At 37.2% G+C, this 22,781-nt stretch overlaps 1 protein-coding gene across 21 annotated transcripts in view; it reads left to right on the forward strand.

The window, feature by feature from the left end:
• The window catches only part of PLEKHA5 (pleckstrin homology domain containing A5), a 161,943-nt gene extending 143,802 nt beyond the window's left edge, over positions 1 to 18,141 (forward strand). For 7 of the 21 annotated variants that reach the window (XM_069861965.1, XM_069861991.1, XM_069861998.1 and 4 more), the window contains 9 exons: positions 50 to 238; positions 789 to 906; positions 4,771 to 4,886; positions 6,546 to 6,755; positions 9,456 to 9,614; positions 10,948 to 11,075; positions 11,785 to 11,930; positions 13,700 to 13,784; positions 16,875 to 18,141. In XM_069861965.1, the coding sequence (XP_069718066.1) occupies positions 50 to 238; positions 789 to 906; positions 4,771 to 4,886; positions 6,546 to 6,755; positions 9,456 to 9,614; positions 10,948 to 11,075; positions 11,785 to 11,930; positions 13,700 to 13,784; positions 16,875 to 16,893 (1,170 nt within the window). In that variant the 3' untranslated portion in view covers positions 16,894 to 18,141. Of the gene's footprint in view, positions 1 to 49; positions 239 to 788; positions 907 to 4,770; positions 4,887 to 6,545; positions 6,756 to 9,455; positions 9,615 to 10,947; positions 11,076 to 11,784; positions 11,931 to 13,699; positions 13,805 to 16,874 lie in introns of all 21 variants that reach the window. The other 14 variants (XM_069862073.1, XM_069862089.1, XM_069862109.1 and 11 more) reach the window with 4 other exon arrangements.
• Positions 18,142 to 22,781: the final 4,640 nt, after the last annotated feature.

Consider the following 22,781-nt stretch of genomic DNA (forward strand, 5'->3'; position numbering starts at 1 on the left):
TGTAACAGGTGTGCACATCTAAATAAGGTGACTATTCTACAATCTTTAGGAAGAGGAAGTAGTCCCACCTCGTCCTCCACTCCCTCGGTCCTATGACTTTACAGAGCATCTTCCCATAATCCCCCCTCTGCCCAGTGATAGCAGCTCCTTGCTCTGTTATAGCAGGGGCCCAGTACATCTGCCAGAAGAAAAGAAGATTCACCAAGTTCAAGGATATCAGAGAAATGGATCTTACTGTGTAAGTGGCTTAAATTGCCACGTTGTTCTTGAAGCATCCCCTTTCCTTTGCACAGTCACAATTTTGTCATCTGGCTACTTTTGTGTTATGCTTTTTACTTCTGTTTCCTTAGTTTTATTTATAGCTCCATTTGCTCTTCACATTTACCTGTCATATATTCTGTGCATATATAAAATGTCTTAAGACTTAAATAATTGCATCTGAGTAAATTGCAGAAAATTGGGTGATTCTGTTCTTTACTTCTTATAAAACTCTAGGCTCAGAATCAGTTTTTGCTGAAGCCATATACAAATTTGTTTCTTGAAGGTCATTTAAAAGAAAAACAACCCTCTGCGTTTTTATGGCAATTTTTTTCTGTAATTTCTGAGAGTCTACAAATGTTGTTATTCAAATTAACTGCAAAGAAACACTGCTGCAATAGCACTTGAACAATGAAATATTTTCTTAAAGTGACAACAGAGTCATCACAAAATAACTGCTTTGAGTCTTAAGACATAAATGCTTGTACAAAAATGCCTGTTTGTTTACCTCGTAACTTGTTGTTTCTCAGGGTCCTGATTACAGGCTTTATAAGAGCGAGCCGGAGTTAACTACAGTAGCAGAAGTGGATGAATCTAATGGTGAAGAAAAAACAGAACAAATTTCAGAATCAGAATCTACTGCTAAAGGTTTGTCCTCAGTTGTGGTGTTTACAGGCTTTTAGCCTTTTTCACAAGGAATACAAAGCTTTAGCTGTGTTATAGAAGGTATATAACCTGTTTTACTTTTGTAGCCTGTCCATTTCTTCATACGATGAAACAGTTTCCACAATGAAATAATGATTTTCTAATATGATGAGAGAGATTTCAGTCAATTACACCACAGAAAAATCAAACATTACGCTCACCAACAACCCTGAAATCCTTATTGACACCATGTCTAATCACATCACTCACATTCCCCACACACCATTCCCTTGAACAATTACCCATTTTATGTTCTTGCCCTTGAACAATTATTCAGTTTTTGAATCAAGCTCCCGATGTTATGTCACTGGAACCTCCAAAAAGGCAGCACCACAGAATTTTCAGGCTCTCATAAGGCAGGGAAACAATGTCTTTTTCTTTTTTTAATCTTGTAATTGTTGAATTGCCTTCTGTCCTCTGATATAATAGGAATAATGATCATGACCTTGGAGTGTACAGACAATAAAGGTCTTTGCAATTGCTAAATGCTTTGGATTCTTCTCTTCATCTAGCTTCCATAAAAGCTACTAATTGCTTGGTAGAGTCTTTTACCAGGAAGAGCTTCTCAATTCTGTTTGTTAAAACACACAGAACAGTTTGTTAAAGGTGACTTCAGGAAAAGCAGTTTGAACACCTTCCAAAAACGATATTAAGAACTTTCAGAAAAAGTAACTAAATTTACCCTTTGTTGTTTTCTTTTTTTTTAATAACAGTTGATGTTTCCAGTGCCAGCAGGATTACTGCCTTCTGTTCTGATAGTTGGACTAAGCTTGTACATAGCAGGGTGGTGCAACAGTACCAGCCTTTGACCAAGATCTGTGATTATATAGAAATATTATTTCTATCAGAACAATAATGGAGGCTTTTAAAATTAAGGTTAGCATGCAGTTTGGGTGTAAACAATATGAATGGCCCTATAATATATGATATAATTAAGCTTGCACTTACCAGACAATTAGTCAATTCAGATTCACTATGGTATTTGCTGATTGTGATGTTCACTTTAAATAGACATTAAATCTCTCATAACTTAGTGGTGAAAATGCAAGGTTTAGCCTGAAATCTGTTAACTGTCAGCCACCTAAATTGACAAAGTTGCTTTTCTGAGAACATAACCTAGGTTTTATTGACCTGTGGCGTTCCAAGTTGTTTATAGTAATTTATGACAAGAGGGAAAGTAATTGTCAAAACAATTTAAGCAAGCCTGCACTGATTATGTAAAGCAAACCAATACTTTTTGAGCACCCCAGTGTGCTTCCTGTCTTCTGGAAAGACAGAAGTAATTCTATTATGTCCCTTCATAGAAAAACAGTCCTCAGTAAGGGAAAACAATAATAAAAATTCTTCTAATATAAATAATTGGTTGGGGGAGAGAATAGCTGCAGTGGTAGCAAGCAGCAAGAAGCTTTTTATCTTCTTAAACAACAGTGTGAAGTGGTTTTATCGTAGCTGTGTTTTTCATCTGGTCCACATTTTTGAGCATGTGAATTTTCTAACAGATATTTCTTGTTCTATGTATTTACTTATACTAACAATCCACATGCAGTAAGCAAAGATAATGATTTCTGGGGTTTTTTGCACTGCACATGCCATTACAACTATATGCTGTTTCAACGAACATTTTTATGCCATTCCATCTTAACAGTTTGTGAACTGAAAAGAAAGGCAGCTCATCTCTGCAATTTTTCTTTCTTTCTGTTTTAAGAAGTCATGCTTAAATAATGTGTCTTCCTATTGGCAGTTCTAAAAATTAGTAAATTTCAAAGGAAATTTTAATAATGTTTTTCTAGTTCATTGTGCACATTACTGTACCAGAAAATTCTCAGTTTTCTTCTGTCAATCATTTCTTTCTCTTATCAAATGTCAACAATAAAAAAGAAACATTTTAATGGGACTGTGTAAAGTAACTCTTGCAGCTGTTTGTGAGAAGAATATTTATGAAGCGAGTGGTACATAAAGGTGACACGAAAGGAAAATAGACTTCTTCTGTGCTTTGTCCTTTTTACATCTGAAGGAGATCCGAACTGTTGCTTTCTAGTTTTTGTTTTGAATTATGGATTTGGTATTCAAATACCTCCAGACTGTTTTGTCAACCTATCAAACAATTCAGAGAAAGAACTGAGTGTTCACAGAGTCAATAAATCCTCTGAAATCTGTGCAACTTCAGGAAAAACAAGGAGGAATAATTTGGCTATCAAAGACAACAACATATCTGGTTTCAGGCAAAAACAGTGAGGAAACAGTATTTTTGATAGTTTGATTTCTTGCATATATCAAAAAGCCAAAATGAAATATTATTTAATTTTATCTGTATATTTTGATAAATTTTAATGTACTTCAGTTTTCTAGCAGCTTAATTTGGCAGGGCTTCTCTAAGTAAAAAAAAATGGTGGTTGATATGGTTAAGAGAAGCTGAATGTAGTGGACACAAGGACATAAAATATCTTCAACTCCCTGCTAGACAGAACCTGGCTGCTGCGGTTCCTTGTCCCTGTGTACAGCAAGCTGCGAGGCTGAGTATATAGTCCTCCTGTGCGCAAGCACAACCACAGCTAGCAATAGATAATGCAAACAGATTTGAGACCAGCACTGTTACAGGTACCACTTAAACCAGATCAGCACTCACATGAAGACGAAACAACACAAATAGCATGATCCTGTTCTCAACCCTCCAGCTACCTGGGCTTGTAGCTTGCTAGCTGATCTCATACATATATAGAGATGAGCCTGTGTGTGTGCAAACACACCAGTGAGTCCCTACAAGAACTGGACAGACCTATGGTTAAGCATCAGTACCTCTGTCTTTCCAGTATCTGAATCCTTCCTATACGTAAGGTCTCTTAGAATCGTAGAATCATTAAGGTTGGAAAAGAACTCTTGAGATCATCTAGTCTTGTTCATTAGCATCTCGCAGACAAAAGACACCCTGCGGTAGCAGGTCCAGACTTAATGTCCTTCTGGAAACTAACCCACAAACCTGCAGTCTTTCCTGTCTTTATGTATGATCTCTCTGCAGCTGTCTTCTACAGCCAAGGTAGCCTGGCTTGAAGATCACTAGCATCTCTCGCTCATATGTAGAAGGGAAAGCATACTCACATGGAAAATACTTAAGAATAAAGTTCAATAAGAAAATAGGACAGACTGCAGTGCTAAGGCACAGGGCTTGGTCAAATAGTCATACTGACAAAGAAGTTGTTTGTGTGAAGGTGGCCCCTTTTGCCCCCACTCCTCTCATGGCTGTTCTTTCTCATCTGCCTTGCCCCTTCCCTTTCACAACCCTTATTTCCTCCCAAATAAACAACCCACTCATAATTACTTCTTGTTCATTGGTCCCACTTTTGCTAGATTTTCTGTCTTCAACACCACCACTGAGGTAAGCTTGGCCTTAAGAGGTAGCACTGGTGTGGTTGCCTTGGCAGTCTGTTGGCCTTGCAAACTCTATTCCACAAAAGGTTCCAGTGGTGATGTCCAGTTGTCTGTGAAGGCCAGCCATCTTTCATGCAGTTCCCCCTTAACCATCTGTGAAATCTAGCCTTTCCACCCAGTGCTATTGAACTGGTGTCTGTTTCTCAGAAACAAAATATTTATGTTTAGATTTTTATGTCCAGCAATTTCTTGTGCCGTGTGCATTAGTTTCCCATGGGGAGTTACCTGCTCACATAACCAAACAGATGGAATAGTTCGGTATTAAGATCTCTGTTGTCTTTTGAAGAATAGTTTCCAAGGCTGGTATTTCCTAGAAAATACAATAAACTGTTTTGGCAATGTTTTGCATAGCACTTAGTATATTGCTTTGCTGTTACGCAGGCTCACATTTTCCTGTGGGAGTTGTACCACCTAGAACCAAATCACCAACGCCAGAGTCCTCAACAATAGCGTCTTATGTCACTTTGAGGAAGAATAAGAAGATGGATCTAAGAACGGTACTCTAAAATAACCTTTTAGCATTGATGGATAGCGATGCGTTCGTGTCTGTAGTTACTTTAAAAGTTGTAGTTATCCTTTTAATTTTCTTTAAAAAAAAAAATCACTGGTATAAAAATTATAGAATCATAGAATCACCAGGTTGGAAAAAAAACATTGGATCATCAAGTCCAACCATTCCTGTCAAATACTAAATAAATGTAATATACAAAGTTAATGGAGACAGCTTTAGAAAGAATGACAAAGGTCACTTATGTTAACTTGCATGGAGACACTCAAACTGGACAAGATCTAAACGGCAATGGTAAATTTACTAAGCTATTGAAGTTCAGGCTCCTGAGAGACCTTATAGCAGCCTTTCTGTACTTAAAGGGAGCCTACAGGAAGGATGGAGAGGGGCTCTTTATCAGGGATTGCAGTGAGAGGATAAGGGGTAATGGTTTTAAACTGAAAGAGGGGAGATATAGATTAGATATTAGGAAGAAGTTTTTTACTGAGAGGGTGGTGAGGCGCTGTAACAGGCTGCCCAGTGAAGTTGTGGATGCCCCAGCCCTGGAGGTGTTCAAGGTCAGGTTGGACGGGGCTTTGAGTAGCCTGATCGAGTGGGACATGTCCCTGCCCATCGCAGGGGGCCTGGAACTGGATGATCTTTAAGGTCCCTTCCAGCTCAAACCATTCTATGACTTTAGATTAAAACTTCAAAGAATTTTGTATTTGGCTTCTAGGGCTATGTAACAGCCTTTGTATAACAAATACTGGCTTTTCATTACTAAAACTATTTGGGAAATACCTTAAGGAGACAGAACGGGATACAGTAAGCAATATGTGAGTAGTAAGCCTGGAATTTTAGAGGATCCTGTAGTCTTTGGGTTGAAGACCAACATTTAGATGTAGTTTGTGCAGACAGAGGAAAACTTCTATCATAGTTACACAGCATGAACAGAAGAGGAGTTGTAGGAAGACAGAGAAAGGAGAGAGAAACTCAAAGGATGTTGGCTCAAGAAAGAATTCCACTTTTCAGAAATGAAATCAGGTACTGAGAATGTACTCAATGCAGCTGATTAGCCCAAAGTAAGTTTTTCTGTCATACAGAGTATCATCTGTCTGAAAAGCAGTCAATTTCAAGAACACATTAGGTAAAACAATGGTTGTTATTTTGGGTATAATAATTCTTAGAAGTGCCGATTTTTAAGTGGTGACAAATAAGACTTTGTTTCAGCTTGCACTTGGATTAAATGATGTCCAGCTCCAGTTTTTCTTGAAATAAAAACACAGAAATCACTTTTAGGTCAACTGGTATTAATGTCCCAGGTCATTAAATTTCAATTATGTTTCTGTCTCAGTCAAGTAACTTGTGTTTTCGTGTCATTTAACATCTGGTAAATTGTTTCAACTTGACAGGGTGGCTTTGACAGAGCATCTACCTGTTCTCTATAATTGATGGTGGAAATGTTACTGTTCTAAAAGGCAAATTATTCCTTCCTTTTATTTTGAATTTCAGTGTTTGTTTATTAACAATTGGTTCTTGTACTTTCTTCACATACATAGGAGTTCTTTACTTGCCCACTTTCTAGTAAATCTTTAAGTGACCTTTTCTGATGAGTGAAATTGTTTAGAATCCTGCTTTTAAAATATATATACATATTCTTCCATTTAAGGAAAGACCGAGAAGTGCAGTGGAGCAGCTGTGTCTTGCAGAAAGCACACGTCCTCGAATGACTGTGGAGGAACAGATGGAAAGAATAAAGAGACACCAACAAGCTTGCCTGAGAGAGAAGAGAAAAGGGCTCAGTATCATTGGCATTTCAGACCAGTCTCCTTCACAGAGTCTGTCGTTTGTCAGAGATAATCCATTCAAATTGGCACAGGTGCGTCCCACATTAAAAAACAAAACTACAGAATTGTTCTTTTTCCAAAATCAAGTGATATTGTTGGTATCTGTTTGAGACTGCTTGTTTAGAGTAACAGTCAGAATTTTCTGCCACACACAAGTGAAAGGGAGAAGAGAATCTTCATGCTTAAACCTAATGATAGTAGAAGTCACTTTGTCTTTTTGGGGAAAAAAATAGTTCAAATATACATATGTTTGAATATGCATTGGAATGTTAATTAACAAGGATGGTTTTTGTCAAATTTAGCAAACAACATGAAATTGCAAGCTTTGTGACTAAAAGCAGTGTCAGGGAGAGTCATGGTTCAGTTGATATATATGTTATGAAGATTTTTATGCCGTGTAATATATGCAAATATCTGTAACATTTTTAGGTAGCAATGCATATTTATGATGATAGCTCTTAACTGGGTCTCTTTTGCTGTGGTTTTCGAGTTCGTAAACACATAAAATAGATCCCTCATTTTTGTTTTCACTCATTTTAAAACAGATAAGGCAAAGAGGTGAGTTCATTAAATGTTTACAGGTAGGGAGAGTGGAGGAAGACATAACTGCTTGTCATTAACCAGGAAATACTATCCTGAATATATGTCTTAAAAAGACAAACCCAAAACCCAGGTAACAAAGAACCCCACACCACATTAGGACAAAAATATCAAATAAATTCATGGTAGTGGATGTTAGACAGCCTACTACTTTCTAGCTGCTAAGAATTACTTTTCTTTTTCAATATCTTCATGGAGTTATCTTTTTCTTTTATCTTATGACATACATTTTTCCTCAGACCACAATGAGTTTGAATTTTTTACACTTTTTTTTCCACACTGACATGGAAATGCCTTCTTTTGTTTTGTACACTTTTGAACATCTGATTTTCCAAAATCAGGTTAAATGCATTGCACTGTTAAACTCATGTGTTTTCAATAAGTTTTAGGACTGTTGGAGGTTTTTTTCCCCCCCTCTGAGTATACCGAACTGCCTTCAAAGTTATACAAAAGTTACTTTTCTTTCAAAAATCTTTTGGATCCTGAGAAAACACTGGATTCAAGGTTTGCCTTTGCATTTAGACTATCTGTATTTGGGATTACATCATGAATGCTGTATGTGAAAGGGGCTCCTGCAAATATGTTTGTGATTAGCAAAAGCCTTTCTCAAGAAGACGACATGCAAAGCAAAGCTTTGCTGATGTTTCTTTTCATAGTTTTTACAGAGGTGCCCGAGCTTTACCACTATCCTATGGTATCATTTCCTACTTCAAGTTGAAAACTGTTGTCATGTCTGTGTCATACCTGGTTCACCAACACACTGGGTGCAGAGTGAGGGAAACGGCCAAATCCTCTGTGCCAGCACTGCTTGCTGTACAGAACTCAGAAGAATTTTGTACATGTCAGCACGTTCTTCAGTTTTCTTTGTGAAATCAGTGCTGTGTGGGTGAGATAAGAAATTTATAGGGTAAAGGAGAATGTGTCTGAATCAAATATATCAATTTTTAGCTAGTAGTCTGTGCTAAAAATTACTTTTTCTATCACAACGTCAATTCTTCTAGAATGCTATTTGGCAAAAAGCCTCAAGATGAGGTATTACACTGTAGTAATAGCTCTTTGTTTAAAAACATAGTTTCTATGCCTTTTGTTTGTGGTTTTTTTAATACAGAAAAATGGTGCAACGTCATTAACTGCTGGAAGTCTTTTCAGCTGGGGGTTTGGTTTTGTAAGAACTAGAGGGGAAAAAAGAATTTTATAAACAGCCTACTGTGTAATTTTTAAGTAATTATGGATATACAAAAGGAAATAGTTTCACAATTGTAATTGTTTGAGATGAGTGTATGATATGGGTACATACTTCAGTAAGGTATGTGAAGAGATTGATTTGTGAACTGACTTACATGGAATTTCCTCTGAACAGAGTTCATGTGCTAAATCACAGGAATTCAGCCACAAGATTTACTCTTTTCATGGCTCCATTTTTTCTCAGGCGTAGTACTTGTTTGACAAGGCTTACATGAACCTCACTTCAGTTCAATTTGCAAATCTGCCAACATAATGTTCGTAGTTCACAATATTAAGTCACCTTTACCATCCTTCCTCAAAATTTGTATATCAAATTATTCTCTGTGCAATGCATATGTTTTTAAGGAATAGGTAATATCCTCTGCCATTATCAGATGCTATCTTGTCTTCTGTTAAATCAGTTAACAGCATAGACTTGGAAGATACCCAAGATAACTGGAGGAAGTGCATGCAGGTACACTGTGAATTTTGTACTTAGAGCACATTTTCATCCATTATTTTTTAACCAGGAAAAGCTGTTTCAAAAAAAAAAAAATCATGCTTATGAATGCAAATAAGAATGCTACTAATCCTGTGTGTGACTGAGCTAAATATGAATGAAATTTCAGGAGATAAAGATGACTTGTAGAAATGCTGGAGACTGGACAGAGGAGAAGGGACACAGAAAGTACAATGATCTTACAGAGCAAAAGGCTGAATTGTTTTGAAAGGTACAAAAATGAGAAAATTCTAAGTCCTTAGTAATCTCCGTTTTCCTTGTTGCAGTGTAGTAATACTTAAGTTTTTTCAAGTATTTTTCTAATCACAGTCAGAGGACAGCACAAGACTCAGAACTGAGACTGTGATAACTTTGTAAGAATATGTCTTTTTTTTTTTTTTTTGCACAGAACCGAAAAAAGGATGATAACATGTTTAGTAACATGAAGGAATTAGAGAGCATCAGTAAAGAAAATAATTTGAAACAAAATAATGAAATTCCTGGAGAAGAAATAGTACAACTAAAACATGATGGAGAACAAGACTATAATTCTGGTTTTACTAAAGAGGTACTAAACTGTCCTTATTGAACTGTTCATCAGTTCTTGCAGTAGAAAAATATTTTGAGCCACAGACAGCAGAGAATGGGAAACTGATCCAGTTCCTTTTGCTTGGAAGATGAAGATCCCTCTCTGGATATAATAAGTATTCTATAGAGAAGCACAAAATCTTATCAGATCTGTCTATAGCAGGGAAATAATTTTCTTGTATATGGTCTTCCTAAATTTCATTTTACTTAACTTCATCTGTTATTATTTTGATTGATTGGAAATTACAAAATTGTTTTCTTTACTTCTCTGGAAACAAACCTATTGATACTGAATCTTCAAATAATGGCCATTGATCTGTTCATTGCTTAGAATATCCCGTTGTAGATTTTGACAGTAATTTAATACACCTGACTTTTTTTATTTGGTTTGGTTGACTGCAGCACATCAGATAGTTTATAGGAAGTGGAATAAAGCTGATGCAACGATATGTGTGTGCAAGTAGACAGTACCTATAGGTTGTGCTGGTTTGTCACTGGATTGATTTCTGTCTTGGAATAAACTCAAACTCACTTGGAAGTGAATCATCTTGACATTTCTAGTACTAAAGTGTCCCCAAAACTCAGCAAAATCAGACTGACTGTGAAGAACAGATTACTGGAGTTGTTTCTACATAATCATATCCTGCTTGTAATGTAATATTTTTTAAATCTTCTGTAAAGTTTTTTTTTTCTTCTTTCCTATGCATATTCTTTAATTTATCGTCCTCTGCTTTTCCTTTTCCTCACTAATTTTTTTCCTTTTGTTTTCCAATTTTATATTTCACTTTTTTAAACATGCATCTGACGGAGAATGGTATAAAATCAAATAATTAACATTTTCTTGTTATTCTTCAAAAACACTTTATATTGAGGGGCTGTTGCTTTTTTAAGCATGCAGATCTTTCAAAGAAGAAGAATATGTTATACACTAGTATTGGTTATATCTAATTAGACCTTTAAGAGCAGTGTTCAGGCTCATCAGCAATATATTCCAGTAGCTGGAATCTCTGAGCAATGTGAAGAGAAGAATAGCATTAAAAAAATAGGCCGGCTGCAATCCAAAGAGTTCAGATAAGTTCTGGAAGTTATTAAGCCAAGTCCTGCCCATTGGCTCTGGTATAAGCTTCAGGATAACTCTATTAACCTGAATGGTATTAATAAAAATTTCATAAGTTATGTAATTCTGAGTTACTAAGCGTACATGATGGCAAAATTTGTCTGTTAATAAAACTGTTTCCTGATATGGTATTTCTTATCTGCCCCTTCGTATGTGCTACAGCTTTTTGTTTCATCATTTCATTTTTGTTTTATAGCTGACAAAAACTGATGATCTTTTATCAGATGCACATGTTGTATCTGACTCAAAAGAAGTGAGTAATGAAGAGAAAGCAGAAAAGGAAAAGAAAAATAAATTGGAAGAAAAACGTGATAGTGATATAAGGTAAAAATAAAACAATATGTTCAGAGGCTATTTTAAACTTGCACATTGTATTTATTAGCTGAGCAGACCAAGCAATTATTGAAATACTGTTGTAAATACTTAAAAAGGTGTTTCCAAGTATTGCCTCAGTTATAAGAGGAATGCATTTGTAATCCTTGCTTTGGGATACAAAATACTTCTAGTAATGTCAGTTCAAGCTTTGTATCAGTTTATCGTGAAAGCTTTAGCCAGGGCTTCCACAGCAAGCTCTTTATGGCTGGTATTGAGAAGACTAAACAGCTTATTCTCTGTCTCCTGCTTTAACTTTTACTTCACTGTGTTGGAGCACTGCAGAATTAGAGGAATATTGTCTTGGATATTCCTCTTCAAGGACTCATAACTTTAGTGTAAGTTGCACTGCAGATACTAAGTGAGTTCTTGCATTAGTTCATATCTTTCCTACAGCACCTTTCAGCAAAATAGATAACCACACAATAGGAAGCTGCATGAGTATGTAAAGGAAAGAGATTAATTCTTCAGTACTTCTCCTCTTTAAGTCTAACTTTACAAGGTAGAAGGGTTTCAAAATACATGCTTAATTTGTGTTACACAAACTTGCAAGTTGAAACTTCTTTCCATTAACAGAAGAAAATTACATTGTAACTCCTATACTTAGTGGTTAACACCTGAAATTGTTAAGAGTTCTAAACCCTGTGCTTCCTTTAACCAGCTTGCAGAGTGTGACCACAGTTACAAACCACAAACCCAAAACCAGCTCAGAAGAAAGTGAAGTAGTTAGTGTTCAAGAACAAGAGGGGATTATGTCTTCATTTGAATTAGAAGCACAGTCTTCAAAAGGAAATCAGGCAACAACAGGTATGGGAGAGAGTTTGAAGCACAGTTTACACAGTATATGTGCAAAACTTTATTTTGTTTTGATTATGCCTTTTAATGTTCTGAAACCTTTGTGAATTGCAAGTGCTGAGCAAATCTAGATGTCAAGACTAAGGCTTTATAATGTAGAGAAAAATTCCATTTTTCTGAGGTTTTAATGAGGTTTTTATGGTTGCATCTATAGAATCATAGAATAGTTAGAGCTAGAAGGGACCTTAAAGGTTCCAACCCCACTGCCATGGGCAGGGACATCCCATTAGATCGGATTATCCAGGACCCAATCCAACCTGGCCTTAAAAATCTCCAGGGATGGGTCACCCACAACCTCCCTTGGTAACCTGTTCCAGTGTCTCACTACTCTCATGGTGAAGAAATTCTTCCTAATGTCTAATCTAAATCTGCCCCTCTCCAGTTTATACCAGTTCCCCCTTGTCCTGTCACCACAAGCCTTTATGAATAGGCCCTCTCCAGCTTTCTTGTAGGCTTCTTTCAGGTACTGGAAGGTCACTATAAGATCACCTCCTAGCCTTCTCTTCTCAAGGCTGAACAAGCCCAACTCTCTCAGCCTGTCCTTGTATGGGAGGTGCTCCAGCCCTCTGATCATCCTTGCAGCCCTCCTCTGGACCTGTTCCAACAGCTCCATATCCTTCTTATGTTGAGGATTCCAGAACTGGACACAGTACTCCAGGTGGGGCTCTCACAAGAGAGGAATAGAGGGGCAGAATCATTTTCCTCGCCCTGCTAGCCACGCTTCTTTTGATGCAGCCTTGGGATACTGTTGGCCTTCTGGGCTGCGAGCACAGACTATATTTGATTTATGGTATTAAATAACTGTTGCCATAAATTGAGTCATACTATAGTTGTTGGTTGAAGCAAATTTTTCCCTGTTCATCTTGTAGAACAGCATCTCAGTCCTGGATATGTATAGATTTTTTACCCTTACCGCCTTGCTAATGGAGGGCTTCAGATGTGCCCAAGATGGAGGAATCCAAAAGAGTTTCCAATATACCTAGTAGATTTTGAACTAGCAACTAAAAGACCCCAGTTTGATTGTGTTTCAGGAGTAAGTTGAAGAAACAGAAAACGCTAGCTGACTGGTAAGATGATTGGTGGTGTACTACTCTGCAAACAGAGAAGGCTGGAATAAAGCAAAATTATTTGCAAAGAGAAAAAAGAGGGCACTGTGTAGGGGAAGAGGAAGGGGGAAGGTTGAATTTAAGACGTTATTAGGGTATTTGGTAATGGGAATGGTTAAGTAAGCAAAATGGCTCTGTTTATGAATATAAAAGGTGACCTGGACATTTGTAGTGCAGTCAGCGATCTTTCTGTGACTTGATAATCAAAGCCAGAACTTGTAAATACATTTTGTACTGTTCAGCAGAATAAAAAATGCTTAGTTAATCTGAGCTGGGATATAAAGGTAGGTATCCCAACTAGTTAAATCTTACGTTTTGTCTCTCTCTGCAACATAAATAACACATCAGCATTCACATGTCCGTTGTTTGTTCCTTTGGTGTTTTACTAGTCATTTAGAGGCCTGAGTAATGATCTTTCTCAAGAAACTGCTCCGCTCTCCACTGAAGTTGTGGTTATTGTGCTGATCAGATTTTAAGTCTTTGTGTAACTTTCATTTGGTTCTGCTTCTATGTATTATGGCTTGACATGGTGATTTTCAAGCTTATATTTATTATGGCTTGAAATCGTGACTTCTGTAACTTCTGTTCTTATTTATCTTGCTGTATGACTTGCAGTGAAAAGTTTGCCTTCTTCACCAGAATCGTCATTGTCACCAGCTCCATCTACACAGACACAGCTCACAGAAGGATCACATTTCATGTGTGTATAGTTACAGAGAAGTACGTCTTTTTTTTTCCACACCCCTTCTGCCATTTTCCTAATATTTTTCTAAATACATGTATTATAGTTATTTTTCCTAGAAACATCCGTACACCATACTTGACAAAGTTATCTGCAACATTGAATATAAGTGAACCAGAAAATAAAAGTAATACATATATTGATTTGCTTGCAAATGATGTGTTCTCTGTCCCAGTTCAAACAGAAAGGACTAATGGGCTTATCAAGCACGTTTTCCACAGCTGGCAATGTAATAGCCCTTTGAATTACATGAGAGACCTGAGCTGTTAGAAGCAGATACCCAGTTAAGGCAGGTGAATCAGTGTTCAGGTGCAAGTGAATCTTGATGCTTCACATGGCAACAGGCAACTAGAGCTACATCTCTTAGTGCTGCATAGACAAGAACGATCTAGTGGCCTGAAGAGTTCATGGCTTAAGACATGGATGTCTGGGGATGACAAACGGGAAGGGAAAAAATGAGGCTGGAAGGAATTTTAACGATTACATAAACTTTGGTTTTTCCTTTAGAGAGGGAGAGCCCTACACAGCTTTTCCTCCCTTGGCATAAGTAGGTAATTTCTTCTAGGAACCAAGTCAGAAATCATGAGTTAGGCAGGATTTACGTGTTCTTACCTGCAGTGTTACCCACTTAATGAATGGATGTATGTATATAATAAACATGTTTTATTATACAGGTGTTTAAAGAGATTAATAGGATGCCAATGTGAACGCTTCAGCACTTTACCAGTATTTAAATCAATCCACATTATTTTGTCAGGAAGTACCTGTTTAAATAAGCTTTCTACTGAAAGAATGAGATGTTTCAATAGTGATGTTAAATGCCATAGCTGATGTAACTTTAGAAAAGTTAACAATTGAGAAAACTTGAACATGACATGTTTTCAGTCATTTAGCATGAGATTTGACAGTGCATTTTTTTTATTATTATTTACTGTCCTAATCTCTATTGGCAGTCTTTCATCTTACCAAAATCAGACTTATTATTCATCAAAGAAACCTTTCTTTTATGAGCTGTGGGGAGGAAACTATTTATATTTTTTAAAAAAATAAAGAAAGGAAATTATTTTCATCTCTTTCTTCTTTTGAGGGAATGGAAAATGCACTCTTCACATTCAGTACTGAGACCTGTGTTGCTTCCTGATGGATGTGGTCTGTCGTGATTAGATTTAGATTGGACTTTTGTACTTTAATATAAAAGTTTTATTACAGAACTATTTAAAAAAGATAAATGGGACTGTTCAGTTTTCCTGGAAATACTGATTTGTGTTAATGCTTTTCAGTTGCATTGTATAAACACACATGCATTTATAATGCATCTTCTTTTTAAATAGGATAAACATTACCCCGTCAACTCAGTTTCAGGTCAGTAGGTCAGTAGTGAAACCAAAACTCCACTGCTGAATTCTGTCTGTAGGCACAACGTGCCTATCTTGAAAGGGGAAGCAACCCCTAACTTCACTAGAAAGTTATTACCAGTTGCGTTAAGTTGCTTTCAGCTCTTGTCATCAGCTTCAATGATCAGATCCACAAATTCATTTAATTCATTTTTCTTAAGGACTTAGGCTAAATCTGAGACTAGCGAAAGTGAAACGCTCACATAGTCATCTGCTTTAAAACTTAATGCCCCAGCCTCGTCTTCCAGTGGCGTGGTATATCCTCGCAGGTAATACTGTAGCTGTAACATTTCCCTGTTAAGTACAATGCTACAAGTAAGCCTTAATTGCTTATGACAAAACAGTGCATCTGGGATGGCATTTGTAAAACTTAACTCTGCTTACACATGCCTTGCTATAATGAAGAAGGCATTCCAAAACTTGAAACACATCTGTTTTGGCTGTTTAGTATTTGAATTGAGTGGGGAAAAGCATTCCACTATGTGCATATACATTTCACGTTTTTTTGTTGCGCTGCATACCTCTGTCAGTTGTTTCCTGGGAGCTCTGAAAGAAATTCATGCCGTGAGCTGGGCTGAGAATTCATACAAGTTGTAGAAAGCATAATGTGCTTGCCTGCAGTATTTACTGTCCCTTACCTTCTGGGGCCATCATTCCAGTATCCCAGTCCTTTGCTGGAAGAAAGGTCTTGGAACGTGGGAGGACTCGGTGTCTCTCAGATGCAAGAAATCCTCTGTGGCAGAGGGAACTTCAGAGCTGTGAGATCAGCCCTGTTCATGTGCAAGCAAATTTTCCAGGCAGCATCTGGAAAATGTATGGTAGATTTTAGAGAATACTGAGGTAATACCTATATTTGGCTCTTACGGTCAATTAGTAACATGATATCCTTCGCGTGATGCCAGGGGTATTTGGCATAGGAAATTGGTGGCACAGGATATTGTCAGACTAAGGAAAACCCCATTAACACAAATCTTTCTTTGTCATGGCTCTTCGCTTTGCGGAGACAAACCTGGATGAGTACAGATAACGCTATTACATTTTAAGCATTACATTTACACTGAGTAATGAAGGGATAATGAAATTTTGTACAGCACCTGGATTCAAAGCTGAGAAACATTTTTACTAATAAACTGTTAGAAGCTATTTATGGAAGTTCTTTCGGCAGTTACCAAAATACAGCAAGCTGTGGGTGGAGCACTTGAACTTCAGAAGGCTTAAAAGCAATGCTGCCATTACAGTGTAGCAGCTGAATAGTAGTGCATCCCTCTTCAAACTGCCCCCTTATTTGTAAGAGCAATTAGGGTCTTTGCTGTTATTGCCAGTTTTAGGTGAAAAGCATAGAACAAATATGGATTTGGATCCTACAACAGGATAAAACTGTCAGAATAAACACTTCCATACAGAGCTGTGTAAATTTGAAAACAGCTTGCTTGTTCTTCTTGCTGTCAAAGTATCTTGACAGCAGTATTATTCATCAGGAGAACTGATTTTGGGAGCGGCTGATTTCTAAGATACTTTACTATGTTCTGCACCATTGATGACTGCTGCTAGGATGAGGTCAGAAATTCCTTGCTGCGTTTAATCCCAGGAGTTGCTTTACAGAATGTTCTGTTGTTGCTAAAATAGAGTAACTTAATCTTTGTCTGTCTTTCAGCGCTAATGGCTTCTGTTGAAACAATTCATGCTGGAGATGTATGGACCTGACCTATGAAAATATGAGAAGATATTGTACAGTATATTTTAAATCTATGAAATTCATAGTTCTGATGCTTTCAGCCACAGAGCATCATTTTATCACTTCCTGGAAAATGTTTATTCCAAGAGAGCTTTAAATGGCCCACATGTACACTCAACAACCTTCAGATTGTTCTCCTGATACCAGCTTGCTGCTATGATTTCTGTGCACATAAAATAAAGGCTCTTTTTAATGTGCAACCTACAGTCAGAACTTTATTTGATATTCTCCAGAATTTAATGTTCTTTTAATTATGGATCGCATAAGTTTACTTTTTTGCTTCTTTTAGATGCATAACTTGGCTAATTTTACATATCACCACTAAACCTGGTTTTACACTTTTTAAACATTACAATTTATTGTTTTAACATTTTATTTGTAAAATTTTTATATATATATACACGTATAGATATATTTAAAATGTGCCATTTTTATTATTGCTTAGTAAAAGATGTCCTGTTTCTGCTGTAATTATTTCTTGGTCAGGTTGCAGTGTCAGCAGTTACTGCCACACTTCTGTCAACATATACATTAATGTTAGTGGTTCCTTTTTCCTAAATAAAATGGAGCGTAGGTATTTTGAGGTACTGGGGCTTTTCCTTCGTCGGGTTAGGATGTGTACAGCAATAAGCAGGTTTTCAATCCAGTACTTAGTTTGTGTACAAATGTAATTATGTTCATTGTGTATATATTATACAATGAGCACATACGATGTAAGTAAAAGAAGCCACTTATTATTGTTCAAATACAAATGTTCATATCCCATTTCTTTTATATCATATTAAATAAATGTTGATGTTCTTAAGGGCTTGTATGGTTAGTATTTCTTCTAGCAAACAGATGTCACACTGTTCCACCTTTTGATGTGGGGAATGCACCAATTCTTACCTCATTGGCAACATCACCTGTCAACCAGAGTAACAGTGACAGACTCTTAAGGAATTCCAGTCTTCCCTTACAGGAAAGAATAAGGCTGCAACACAGAACAAAAAGACAACCTGAGACTGAGATGCAAGAAATACAGGTTCAGCTCCTGATTCTCCCAGACCTGTAGCGTGATGCTGGTGTAATCACTTAGTCATTCTGTGCCTCCATTCCCTGCGTGTTTACTTGAGAGGTAGTAGCCTGTCTTACTAGGGTGTGGTGAGCAATAATTCAGTATTTGCAAATGCTGAATGCCACGTTCAGTGGGTTAGTGTTTGATAGGAATGGTTGGACTCGATGATCCGGTGGGTCTCTTCCAACCTGGTTATTCTATGATTCTATCACAAGGAGAGAAGTATGATGATTCCGTGAAGCTTTGACATCTGCAAAGCGTCTTCCAGAAACTGAAAGAAAACCTGAAATAATTTGTCAGGTGTCATCACAGTGCGGATGATAGGAGCTTCACTTTTCCGTCAAACACAGCTGTCTGAATTTCCCGAGACAAAAGAGGTTTTGATAAGAATGATGAAAAAGGAAAAGATTTAAGGGAAAGCTTTTGAATCTAGGGTGTAAAGCTAAGAAATCTCTTAAAGGTTCAGGCAAACGCCACATTCTTCAGTGCATGTGTGTGCCATAAGCAGTAAGGCAAGTTTCATAAGAAGATAACTGCCAGCCCGTTGTGCTTTTATATCATACAAATTGTATCCTGTTCAAGTGAATATTGCTGAACTAGAGACTACATAGTTCATTGTCCTTTTCTATAGAGGAGTGCCCAAGACCGACACACGGTTTGAAATTATTGCCCCCTTAAGTAGGAGTTTGTGTTCATTGTACTTTTCTGCCACTTCCAGTTCTGCTGCCAGTTCTTCCTGGGGCCTTTGCCACTAAGACAGAGTTTGCTGTCTGTTTACCTGTCATTTTGCCATTTTCTTAGAAAAGTGAAGAAACAGGAAGCAGAATTTGGCAGCAGAGCTTGGAGGGTCAGAGTGAAAAAAGATGATGAATCATGATGCAGTCAGAAAGCATCCAGCTGAACGTTTGACTAAATAACTTTTGTGCTTTTTTTGGAACAGTAGCCCCAAATTAGTGCATCCTTCCATTCAAAACAAAGAGGAGGAATGTTTTGGGTTTTTTTTTCTTGCTCAACTAGTTAAAGTTTAATTTCAGTGGCATCACTAGAACACCTGGGGTAAAGCAAACAGGACGCACCCTGTTCTCTCCCTAACCCTTTCAAGAGAGCTGTTCAGCTGTCAGGCTTTGCAATCTCTTTCTGTTCTTGCTGCCAGGAAAAGAATTGCAACCAATAAAGGAAAGAATGACTAAGTGGTTTTTGGACATTTATAGATCTTGTCTGTGTTTAAAGCAGTTGTCAGTTTGGTATATCTGCAAAGTATGTGCAGTTTATGCTGAAGTGGGGGAAGATGGGAAAATGAGCAAGTTTTTGCTGGTATAACTGCAAACATAGATGATGCAGGAATGTAGTAATGCTAATAGACTATCATTTCACCTGCTGTGGGCGCTTGCTGCAGCGACTTGCAGTTTCATCGGGTGTTCTGGTTTTTTGTGTCTTATGGAAAAAAATACATGGCTTTGTGCTATCACAAAGCATCTGCTTTCTCTTACCTCATCAGAATAACTCATCCCAGTCATCATACTCCCGAGATATGGAAATATCAGAATACTGATATTGTCAGCCTTCAAACATCTATTTTAAGTTTGTATCTAGGATAGTTTTCTATTTCTGACCGCTTTATTGGCTATTGTGCTGACACTTGTATATATGGAACGTGCTTTTTTTTCAAAAGCAAGAGTCCTTAGGAATAACACAACACATTCTCTACAGATGTTCATGCTTTTCAGAACCAATTACATCTATTCTTGTCTTTTGTTCACCATTTGCATTATTCCAAGACTACTAGAGAATGTGATTATTTTAAGTCCCTTAATAAAGTGACATTACTCAAAAAGTTATGGTTGGTGTCCTGGCAGTTTTTGTGTGTTGTGGACTGGCTCAAAGAGAGAGACCTCAACAGGCAGTTGAAACCCAGACCCTGTTTGTATTATTACTGAAGGAGAAAAAGTAGTCTTCGGTTAATATTTCCTCATAAATGTGTCTTGCCATAAAATGAATCCAATGAGGTTCTATTTTCATGAAATGAGAAAAATTTTAAACAATTAATTTCTATCTAAATCACTTTAACTGGACAGGCTGGGAAACCATTATTACCCAGCCTATTCACTACCCACCTATCCAGTAGATGAACTAACCAATACATACACAAAAAACATTAACTGATTACACTGTTAGTAAAAAATCTACTAAATTCTGTAGTACTTGGACTGGAGGCTTAAGTTATATCTTGGCTGAATGAAGCAGCAGAGTAGAAGATCTTTAATCAGTGGTGCTGCTGGATAACTCTTACCCCAAAGTTTTTCATTCTGTTGTAAAATAAGGAAGTCTCTTTTCTTTTCTAATAAAAACCATAAATAGTACTCATTCAGATCTCAGAAGTGGGTCATCATGTCTTTACTGCACAATTCTTTTTTGTCTCTGTGATCCTGAATTTTGCTATTCTTATTAAGTTATTCTAGGGTAATTTAATCTTATTTCAGTTTGAATCCTCAGTTAAAATGTTATTTTCCCTCCTTTGGAGAGTTGACATTTAAATGGCCAACAAACAAATTGCCTGTGCCTGGCATTAATGGTCTATATGAAACAATTTAACTTTTTTAAGGATGCACGTGAAGATAACAAAGCCAACATCTGGCCTTCGTTCTTCCTAAAGAACATTAAATAAACTTGCTGTTATATCCTTGGAGCTGTTTAGTTTGTCCATATGGGAACACTGAAGAAGCTGCTACAAAATAAAACTGAATATACTGGTGGCTGAAAGCAAATGCCTGGCCCAAAATGAAGGCTAAAAGCAGCTGCTTTCTGAACTTGACACGCACAGCTTGTTACCCAGATGTTCCAGATGCGTCAGTATTCAGTGTTACTTGTGGAATGATATTTTTGGTAATTTTTGTGATGTTTCTTCATTCCATCGTACGCCAAATAAAATGTTCTTAAGGTCTGTCTGAATGTTATCTGTCTTGTGAAACTGCAAGCAGCTCTTAATTGTAGCTGTGGGTAAGTAACATCACTGCAGTGGTTGCTAATTGGCTCACGTGGCGGTCATGCTGTGGATGTGTTGAAGAACACTTAGTTAGGCTGGGTTAGGTTCTGTTTGAAATAAAAGAAAAAGCTGTAAGCAAACGGTGCCATTTCCAGAGCTGCAGAATGTATCGGGACAAAACCAGATGTGATCTCATTAACTTCTTTATTGCTGAAACCAAATGTAAAATAAGGAATTAATTTTTTGTCAAATTCTATCCAGATCCCTGTCCTATAGAGCAAGAATACTTCAAAGAATTTCAGACTAAAAATGGAAACACCCTCTTCCTCTTTTGAAGGTAAAATGAGTTTTAAAAAAAAGGCAGACCCTGCAGGTTTAAGTTTATACATAGAAGAGGCGAGATTCACTTACAGCCTAGAGACTGAATCAATGAAAACTTTCAGAGAAATACCTGATCCTCTTCTGTCGTCATCTGGTAGTCTTAGTCATTCATAGTGCGGTGACCGGCAGCGTCCAAGACTCTCTTCTGCAATTTTAAATCCACTCCAGTTTGACGTTTAAGCTATTCTGCATTCTTTGTATGGAGAAAAAAACGTCTTATCCATAGAGCAGCTATCTGTCCCTACATTAGTGGCTGAATCCAGGCCACCAATTCCTTGCTTGAGGTCACTAAAAGCTGCAGGTGCTGAGCATCTTGAAAGATCAAGTTCATAGCTTATCATATGAGGCACTCAACATTTCCAAGTAACTTGTGTATGAATCCCCTTTGTTCTCAGCAATAGATTCTATATAGAAGAAAAAAAACATGTTTTTTTCAAAGCGTTCATCACATTGTACTTACTAATTTTATTTTTAGCAATCAAATGTATAAGAGTTTATTTGAGAAAACTGGCATTAATTGATAAAACTACATTTCAAAGCAACTGAAAAAGAAGCTGCAAAATTCAGCAACTCTCAGTTCATAAAAGTCACCTCTTTGCTATATGAATTTCTGCTGAGTCTTGACACTGATTACATGTGGAGTCAACCGCCCTGTATTGTGCAACTTTCTTCTTGGTAAAATCCCAAGTCAGCAACAGCGTGGGGGCTGTTTCAGATGTTTTAGCTTTAAAGAGGAATGATTTATTTATTTTTTAATATTTTCAGGCTCATCTGCCAGTCTTGGGAGCAGCTGTTAGTGACTGTTGCATTTATTCCTTTTATACACAGAAATGGTCCATTCTGTGTATACCCACATCCAGAGAAGGAGAAAACAGACAACTGAACTTGCTGATTAATGTCTTGTTATGTTTGTGTCTGCTGGTATTTTGTGTTTGATTTCTGGCTGCCTGGAGACTGTCTGAGAGAGTTTACACCTGCAAGGGCTGGTACTGGAAGCCAATTTGTGTATGAGTGAGGATGAGCTGAAAGTATCATTTTGTGAGCTAGGAGATTGCCTGGAAACCTGGGATTGTTTGATCTAAAGCACCTTTGAATAACGTTTCTGGCTGTTTCCTTAGCTTATGCCAACATTCCTGTAACATTTTGGAACTACTGTTTCTAATACAGCGTGCCTAAAAATAATAAATATTTTGAATGAAGTGGATAATGTGTGAGATCCTAATTGCTCTTTACAAGGTAGTGGTTATTTATTAAAGTAGCAGCATCTGAGCCATATAGGACAGAGTGAAGAGGAATAGGTTAATACTCAAATTAATTGCAACATTGGGAAAACCATACTTGCTTCTACCGCCTGATTCTTGGGAATATGGGAGGGAAAAGCTACTTTGAACCTAAAGCATTTTGT

The sequence above is a fragment of the Phaenicophaeus curvirostris genome, chromosome 1, assembly GCF_032191515.1.
Source record: "Phaenicophaeus curvirostris isolate KB17595 chromosome 1, BPBGC_Pcur_1.0, whole genome shotgun sequence".
NCBI lineage: Eukaryota > Metazoa > Chordata > Aves > Cuculiformes > Cuculidae > Phaenicophaeus > Phaenicophaeus curvirostris.